Source organism: Protobothrops mucrosquamatus, unplaced genomic scaffold (assembly GCF_001527695.2).
Source record: "Protobothrops mucrosquamatus isolate PMUCROS unplaced genomic scaffold, P.Mucros_1.0 scaffold3455, whole genome shotgun sequence".
In the NCBI taxonomy this organism is placed as follows: Eukaryota; Metazoa; Chordata; class Lepidosauria; order Squamata; family Viperidae; genus Protobothrops; species Protobothrops mucrosquamatus.
Genome location: NW_015389433.1, coordinates 138,666 through 147,375, shown reverse-complemented (window position 1 = coordinate 147,375; position 8,710 = coordinate 138,666). Strand labels below are relative to the sequence as shown.

At 39.6% G+C, this 8,710-nt stretch overlaps 1 protein-coding gene across 1 annotated transcript in view; it reads left to right on the top strand.

The window, feature by feature from the left end:
* LOC107297677 (transmembrane protein 62) overlaps positions 1-7,830 on the top strand; it is a 22,884-nt gene extending 15,054 nt beyond the window's left edge. Inside the window, exons 10-13 of the mRNA XM_029286365.1 lie at positions 606-690; positions 2,485-2,589; positions 4,362-4,480; positions 7,354-7,830. Coding sequence (XP_029142198.1) covers positions 606-690; positions 2,485-2,589; positions 4,362-4,480; positions 7,354-7,668 — 624 coding nt within the window. The 3' untranslated portion in view covers positions 7,669-7,830. The remainder of the gene's footprint in view (positions 1-605; positions 691-2,484; positions 2,590-4,361; positions 4,481-7,353) is intronic.
* Positions 7,831-8,710: the final 880 nt, after the last annotated feature.

Below are 8,710 nucleotides of genomic sequence, written 5' to 3'. Positions count from 1 at the left end.
GATGGATGGATGGATGATTATTACGGCTCGTAGAAAATATGGTGGCTTGTGTTGTGGTGGTTGTATCCCTGTATATTTGGGTGATCCTGTTACTTTTGGAGCTGCACTAGCTGCTGATTGGCTTCTGTATGCAACCCAAGGTGTTGGTTGTGACTTGTAAAGCCCTGCGTTGCTCTGCAACAGGTTATCAAAAGCCTGCCTTCTATGGGATCATCAATGGTCTCTGAGTTTCGTTGTTTGCTTGCAGAGATTTCATTACCCAGCTAGGTAACACCATCGATGCAAGTGAGTATGGGGTTTGCTCTCGGTTTAGATTCAGTGGTCTGCCCTGCCATTTTTGGCAGTGGTTTTCTTGGTAGTTTCTTGATTAGGGTATTGTTTTCTGTTTATAGTATCTGGGTGTTGGCAGCTGGAGAGGTTGTATTCTGGTCTTTTTGTTTCCTTCCTAACTTTTTTATTGTCTCTAGGAAATTCTTTGTGGTACAGGAGAGAAGTAGCTTCTGTTCACATATTTCTTAATAATTGAGAAAGTTAGTTAATAGTAGCTGACCTTTTTATTTTTCATTTTCAAAATATATCATACTGCTTTTGACTTTTTTTTTCAGGTACGCACAATCTTTGTGTTAATAGTTATATTTCAAGTTGTTTTGCTGATTATTTTCCGGTTTCGAGAAAAACCTAAATTTAAAGGTAAGAACAATTATGCTGATACTTTTTCCTTTCATCCCCTCCCCATTTAATTTTTCTTCTTTCAGAACTAATGGAATGTTGAAAAGAAATTATGGGAAAGGGTCTCAGTTCTCTCCTTATTGTCCAGAATAAGTCTCTGAAGACTGAACATAAAGTTGCTATCATTGGGAAAACCAACAAAAGAAAGATTTAGCTCAATAACAGGCCAAATTCAATTGGCGGCTGCAGAAAAAAATATTACAGAAAAAAATTCACAGTGCCTCCTACTCAGAGAGATAGTTGGGCAGTGACTGAGATTATTGCAGTTTAAGTCTTGTCTGCCCCCCCCCCCAGCTCCCCTGGTCATTTGTCTCAGAGTGGAGAGTATGCAGCCTGCCCTACACACAGGGCAACATGCACACACACATAGAAGAAGTCCTGGCAGAGAGCAGAACATACTACTTTGTTACATAGAAAAAAAATAGACCCTTCTGAATTTGGCCACTGCTGATAAAGAATTCTGGAAGCCATGCCCAGTGTACTTATCCTACTATGTTTTTATATATGAATGGAATGCTTTAAACAACATTTCAAGTGAATTTCTATTTGAAACTCTCATGTGGTCTTAGCTATCATTGAGGATCTTTTAATTTGCCTAGAGCCGATTATAATATCAGTTATTAGATTACCTTTATTGTCATTTTTTACTGTGGGCACATTGATACACATTAAAAATGAAATTTTGTTGCTTGCCCTCAATTATGTTATGTACACAAACATAACACACATTTGAACGTGCTATATACAACATATGTATAAACCTACATCCTTACATATAAATAACGTATAAATATTAATCATCTTGAATACATAGTGGAAAGAGGAAGTTTTAGAGTTCACAAGGTTAATACTGTATGGAACAAAACTGTGACTGAATCTGGATGTTCTGCTTCGGATGTTGGCAGTAACATTGGTGTACAGTGTACACAGTTGAAATGAAACTGTTTTTTTTTTAAATTGTCCCATGCCTATGTCAGTCCCCACATTGCCCCAAATATGAAAGATAGATATTGATTATAAGCTGTACTCAGCTAGCCTCCTTTGTACTTCCAGTATTTTGCTTCTGCAAAATTTGGGCAACATGATGGTGGGACAAACATCAGCAGGTCAGTTGTGATTATTTCATAGCAACAATATTCTCTCATACAGTCACATTTTCTAACAAGAATATTTTTAGAAATATTCTAAAAATTTGAGTTGGGCTAGCTTTTAATCACATAAAGTAGCTAATAGATTCCAGTATCAGAATAGAAGTTCATTTTTAAACATTAGAATTTCTCTTATTTTTATTTGTGATAGGTTTTTGATAGTCACATATACATATTTAAAAACCTAAGGGGTGGTTGGGTGGGTTGTATTGTACATCTTGAATTGATTTGGACAAATATAATTAGGACATTTTATTTTATTATTATAGTTTGTTAGATGTCTCTATACCTTTCCTGTAGGAGTTCAAAGCAATGTATGCTGCACTCCTCTAATTTTTCCGCACAACAATAACCTGTCAGGTTAACTGAATTGAGAGTGATTGCTCCAAAAATCACTTGAATAAATTTTATGGCTAAGAGTGGACTTGAACCAGGTTGTCTCCAGTTCTAGTCCAATACTGTGCCTTCTCTAGAACAAGTGGAAGACTGGTTCTAATCCAGCTTCTCAGTAGCTGTTGATGATGTATCACTTTCTAAAAATGTGACCTGGTATGTTTTCAGCAGTAGCGAGCAATAATTTTGACCTGAGATTATGTTCCTGTTTCAGAACCTCCAGGGGTGGCAGTACGAGCCTCTTTTTCTCTTCATGTCCTCAGCAAAACAGATTTCTTTTTCTACTCGTTTTTGGTGCTAAATCTATATACCGTTCTAGGTAAGTGCGAAGAATGAGGAAAAGCATTTTATTAATTTCTAAAGACTTTATGGCAAAACTTTTTAATAGGGTTCTAAATGAAAAAATAATGAATTCTTACAATGTAACTATTTGAATCATGTATTGGCATTATTTAGATTTTAAAAACCCAAACAATTAAATAGATTTTTTTTAAAACAGGAAAATCTCCTTCTGGTAGAGCTCAGCTCCTGATAATTTCGTGGACACGTAATGTACAGTAGTGCTAGGCTTACAACCAGAATTGAGTCTAACATTTCTGTTGCTAAGCGAGACTGTGGTTAAATGAATTTTGCCCCGTTTTACCACCCTTGTTGCCACCAGTTCTTAAGTGAATCACTGTAGTTGTTAAGCGAGTAACTCGGGTTGTTAAATGAATCTGGCTTCCCGATTGACTTTGCTTGTCAGGAGGTCGCAAAAGAGGATCACTCTGGGACACTGCAACAGTCAAAAATATGGGTCAGTTACCAATCATTTGAATTTTTGACCATTGGAAGGCTGCAGTGGTCATAAGTGTGAAAAAATGGTTATAAGTCACTTTTTTCGATGCTGTTGTAACTTCGAACTGTCACAAAAAGAACCATTGTAAGTTGAGGACTACTTGTAGAGTATGTATAATAGATTGTTTTCCTGACTGCGGGATAGGAATAGTTTGCTCTTGCCCTTTTCCAGGATAGTTTTTCAGCTTGTCAGTCTAGCATATAGTCCTGTAATTTTCTGAAAGCCCTCCATTCAAGAACTAACCAGACTTGCTCTTATGCTTAGCTGATACATATGAGACGATTTCTTAGGCACTACGTACCAAGAAGAAGAAAAAATTGGTGAGCTTTGTATGCAGTGGCTTACCAAGAACGATTCCTGGGCATTATTGAGAAGCATACAGAGGTAGTCCTATATTTATGACTATTAATTTAATGACCATCTGAAAATACGACAATGCTAAAAAGTGATTTATGACTGGTCCTCCCACGTACAATCATTGCAGCTTCCCTGCAATGGCTTGATTTATTTAATGACTATAGTGATCTGCTTAACTGCCATTTCAACAAATTCATAAAATTGCACAGAACTCAATTAACAACCATATTGCTTAGTGACAGAATTTCTGGTTACAATTGTAGTCATAAATTGAGGATGACCTCTAGTCAGCCCTCGCATTGATTAAAAAAAGCAGCATCCCTGCTCAAAACCAAGATGTTTCTGATAATTTTGCTCAAATCTTCACTCTCTTATGTTTTCCAATATTACTGTTTGCTGCTTATGATGCAGCTTGTAATACATCTTTTTTTATTGATTTGGCCACTGAGTCCAAATTTTTTTTTTAAAAAATGCCTATTTTGAGAGTAAAAGTTATGTTTTAAAGTACTTGTACTTTGATTTCTCTTATGAAAGGCAAAGAATAAGATATAAAAAAATTAGAATCCTTTGTTTAATTTAAAAAATCTTAAGTCACTAAATTCACACATTACAATAATCCATAATGTGGTTAGTTTGATTCTGATTTAACCTGTTGAACAAACCATTCCCATTGGTGTTTAAAAACCATAGTTTATGGTATTGTGACCAAGGCATCGTTTGATATGTGAATTAATTAACTGAATAAATTATACTGACCAAATGGTATTATTTACAGGAGTTTGTTACATGTATGGAGTTTTTTTGCCCTACTGATTATTAGCAAGGATTTCAAACTGGAAAAAATATTTATTTAATGCTGTGGATGTGCTTGATATAATACCATTTCCCCCTATCAGGACCCTGGTTTGTTGGTGAGCTTACAGAGGGTCATATGGGCATCTGCTTTTCCTTTGGATTAATTTTTAATGGCCATTTCTTTGAAGGCAGCTCAACCTTCCTTATTGGAATTTTACAGGTAAGACTCTTAATATAGTTTTTGATAATGATGTTCTATCTGACCCTTTTTCAAATAATTAAATATGTTATAAGGTTAAAAAAAACTTAAGAGACAGCATTGCTTGTTAATATAACTATAATAAGCTTCCAGGGGTACATTTAGCAAACTATTCAGAACAAATTTAAATTTACATGTGATTGTTAATTTCATAGCATAATGTTGAGAGTAGGTATGTACTTGTATGTCTCCTTTCCTCTCCTACCTTTTGACAATAAGATTCCCATGGCACTTATTTATTATAACAATTTATTTATTTACAAAATAAATAACCATAGTGACAAACAAAAGAACTGAGACCTATATTACAAATAATTGTAGCGTGACTGAAATAAGCCAAGTAGTTTGACAATTCACTAATAGTTAAAAAGAGGGAGCCAATAAGCCTACCAAGGAAGCCACTGCAGTAAGCCTTGCTACATCTGTCAGACCCTTTCCTGTGTCCCTGCTAACCCACTTGTGAATGCAAATGACAGTCCTGTTTTAGTAAAAGGCAGGGCAAGTGTAAGCCAAGTGTACTACAGAGGAGGGGAAAGACAGCTTTGTCATGGGGGCAGGGTAAATGGGAAATGGCAACCATTTGGGGCCCCACACCTCTCCAGGCTGTGCTTCTTGTAATCCTGAAAAAGGAGACACTCTTTCTAATAATTTCGCCCCAGTCCTTTTAGGATTTTATAATCTCCTGCATTTCAAGACCTATCCACAGATCAGTCACTGAAGGTCATGTAAGACAATAAATAATGTGAAACGGGCCTGATTGTTGCAGCTTTACACAAGATGAAATTTTGAATATTTGTCAGAGCAGTTCCACAGAGAGCACTTTATGGACATCTACCTGAATAGGTAGATTTGCTTGAGGTCTGATCTGCTTTTTCCATTATCTCATTAATTTTGATGCTCAGAAGTTCTATTTTGAAACTGTATTTCTATATATTAAGCCACCTTTCTGTATTTTCCCACTGGAGAAACCTTTTGTAATTGTAATTTTTACTTGACTTGAAGACAGCCATAACCTCATTGCTTCAATTGTTTAAAAGTTAATTGTAGGTCATTTTGAGAAATCCTTGATGTTCTCTGGCCTTGGTTGTTTTCTTGCAGACATTTTATTATTCAAACAAACATCATAACAAGATGTTACCTAGTTTGGATAATGAAACGTCTGCAAGAAAACAACCAAGCTCAGACAGCACCAAGGACCCCTCATTTCAACCCCGAGTTATAAATATTCTCCTTTATTAGTAGATCATTTTGTTTACAAACTCGTTAACTTTAAGATGTGAGGACTTCAACTCCCAGAATTCAAGTGCGCAGCCTCACATCTTAAAGTAGCCAAGTTTGAAAAACACTGATGTAGACTAGTTTCCTGCCTTGGGCCCATAGCACCCTCTATATGTTTGTAGTGATCAACAGAACTTCCTGCTGAGAAATATAAATTAGTTTCTCTTTCACAAGCATTTTTCTTTAATTGCCCATTTGACAATAAATTCATCAATTCTTTTTTAATATGTGATCAATGGTTTTCAGAGTGTGTTAATTCCACAACTGTTCTCCCACTCAAGTGGATAACATATATTATTTCTTAATATGTGAGGGTGTAATTTTTAAAATGTTGATGCTTTTCAGCTTATTGTAAGATTCTGAGGTTCATAGTGTACAAAACTGAAAGAAAAAATTTAGATAGGGCAATGTTTTAAGTGTTCCAGGAAGAAAGTGGCCATTTTGAATTTTCATATGGACAGGAACAATTTCTAACTGTTGTCACATTTGCTAGCTTTCTTAGTTACCAGCTTAGTTACGAACTTAGTTATTATAGCTGGATGAAACCTAGCTATAAGAGGCTGAGATCTTGTCAGCCATGCAAGAAAGACCAGACAGGGAACATGGCCAGATGAGTTAATTCTACTTTATTGTAAAGTTACAGCCTGTCGTTCCTACATACTGTTATGACCCGGGGCGGGGTATGTAAGCAACACCAGCAAATGCGAAGGCTTGAATCCCTTTTATTGAACCAACCTTCCCCAAAATCCCTACGGTTCACTTTAAGCCCAAGAGCAAGGCTCTAACATGCGCACATACCTCAAGCAGTTCCTTGAAGCTAGCAGTCCGAGAGAGAAGAAAACCTAGTTCTGAGAGCAAAAACAGTTCAGGAAACTTGGGCATGAGCGACTTCGTCGCACAGAGTTTGCCATGGCTGTGGCCCAAAGCGGAGCCAAGCTGGGTCACTGCAAACTCACACACGGCAAGGCAGAGCAAGGCAGAAAGTCATCGGTAACAGCAAGGCTTCTTGAATCATGGCAAGTGTTGCTGGCAAATATAACACTTGTTCCCAACAAAAGCCCCTCACCACAGCATCTCCATAAATCCTATTCTCCAGATGGGCCTTGTGAAATAGTTGGGTCGACCGGTGCTGACTCTGCCTGCTCTCCATTCTTTGCACTCGGGGATCGGGCGGAGGAGGCAGTTGCTCGTCTCCAGAGCTCTGTTGCTCCTCTGCTCTGCTGCTTGCCCTTTTCATCTCCCCCCTCGCTCGGTCATCCTGCACCCTCTCTTCCTCTAGTGACCCTTCCGAGGCCCAAGGGACCTGGGACTGCTTTGGCCTCTGGTCATTCCTCCTGGACCAGAGAGGCTCTGCCGTCTTCCTCCATTGGCCCTGGCTCCATCTCCTCCTCCTCCTCGGAACCAGGCTCCAACGGAGCCATGATACCATACCATTACAAATCTACTATATGTGCATTTTATTTATGGCTTCATGTGCCAAGTGTTTGGAGTAATTCTGTGTATTTCTATTTCTGCATTCTGAATGTGCTCTGAGAATGTTTGTTTTTGTTTGATAGGTGGTGTTTTTCAACCTACCATTGATGGCATACACATGTTGGTGCCTGTTGCTGCGTTGCCAAGGCCAGTGTTTTCGTTCTCATCTATATTTTATCAAACCATATTGGACTGTGCCCATCCATTTAATCATGTCACTTCTATTTTTCTGGCAAGCCTTTTCCTGTTACTTCTTACTGAAGGCATACGGAACTCTTTCTTTTTTTCTCTCTCCATTGAGAACTTGGGTTGTTGTACTAAGCTCCTTCCTGGTTTACAGAATTTGGGCAATGGAATCTATTGTGCTGAGAACCTTTANGAACTACCAAGCTTCCTAATGCTTCCTTTTTTTCAGGAACTTGAAGTATACATTCACTTAAACTGTTAAGTGGCAAAGCTGTGAACTAATTCCGGTTTGTATGTCTTACGTTCTGGTTGTATAGACAATTGATTATGAAGGTTCAGGATTGCCATGAAACCCCTTCTGTGCTGCTCTGTAATAAAACTTTTAGAAAAAAGTGACACTATTTGCCTCAGGAACCCCCTGGCCTATCCTGGGGGTCTCCCATCCTATTGCTAAGGAAGCTTTGGATACAAAGCAGGGTCTCCTCCCATGGAGAGGGAATGGGCCTCCCTCTGACTTTGCCCTTATACCCATCCTGAGCAACCTGGGTAAGGAGAGCAAGCATAGCAGCAGCAGCCTTGAGGAGGAGGTAAGTGCAGCTGGGCGCCCCCTTGGGGAAGTGGGGCTCGGCTTGGTGCCGCTGGTGCTCGAGGGCCAGGCTGGGCGTTTGACCTCTGCTGCCCAGGGCTCCAGGCAGCCCGTGCCACCATCCAGCCCCCCCACATGGCCTGAGAGGAACAGTGAGGCTCCTCCAGTGGACCATGCCTTGGCACTTACCCTGGTCCCACCCCCTTCTGCCAGAGACCCTCAGGTCTGTCGCACTCCTGCCTAGGCCCCCACAGGCACCCTTGACGCGGATGTAGAGCTGGCCACACCCACCAAGTAGGCCACACACACTCCATCTACGCCCACCAAGTAGGCCGCACCCACCCTGGCCATACCCCCCGCCTCCCCGAGGGCAACCGCAATGCTAATGTGGTCCTCAATGAAATTGAGTTTGATACCCCTGATGTAGAGCTGGCCACACCCACCCAGTAGGCCACACACTCCATCCACGCCCACCCAGTAGGCCGCACCCACCCTGGCCACACACACCCTGAGGGCAACCGCAATGCTGATGCGGCCCTCAATGAAATTGAGTTTGCACCCCTGGTCTAAGTGCTAATGCTATTATACTCATTCCTATGCCATGTATACATATAAATAAATAGATATTTAAACCACATATTCAAAACAAACATCTCTTCTAAGCAGAT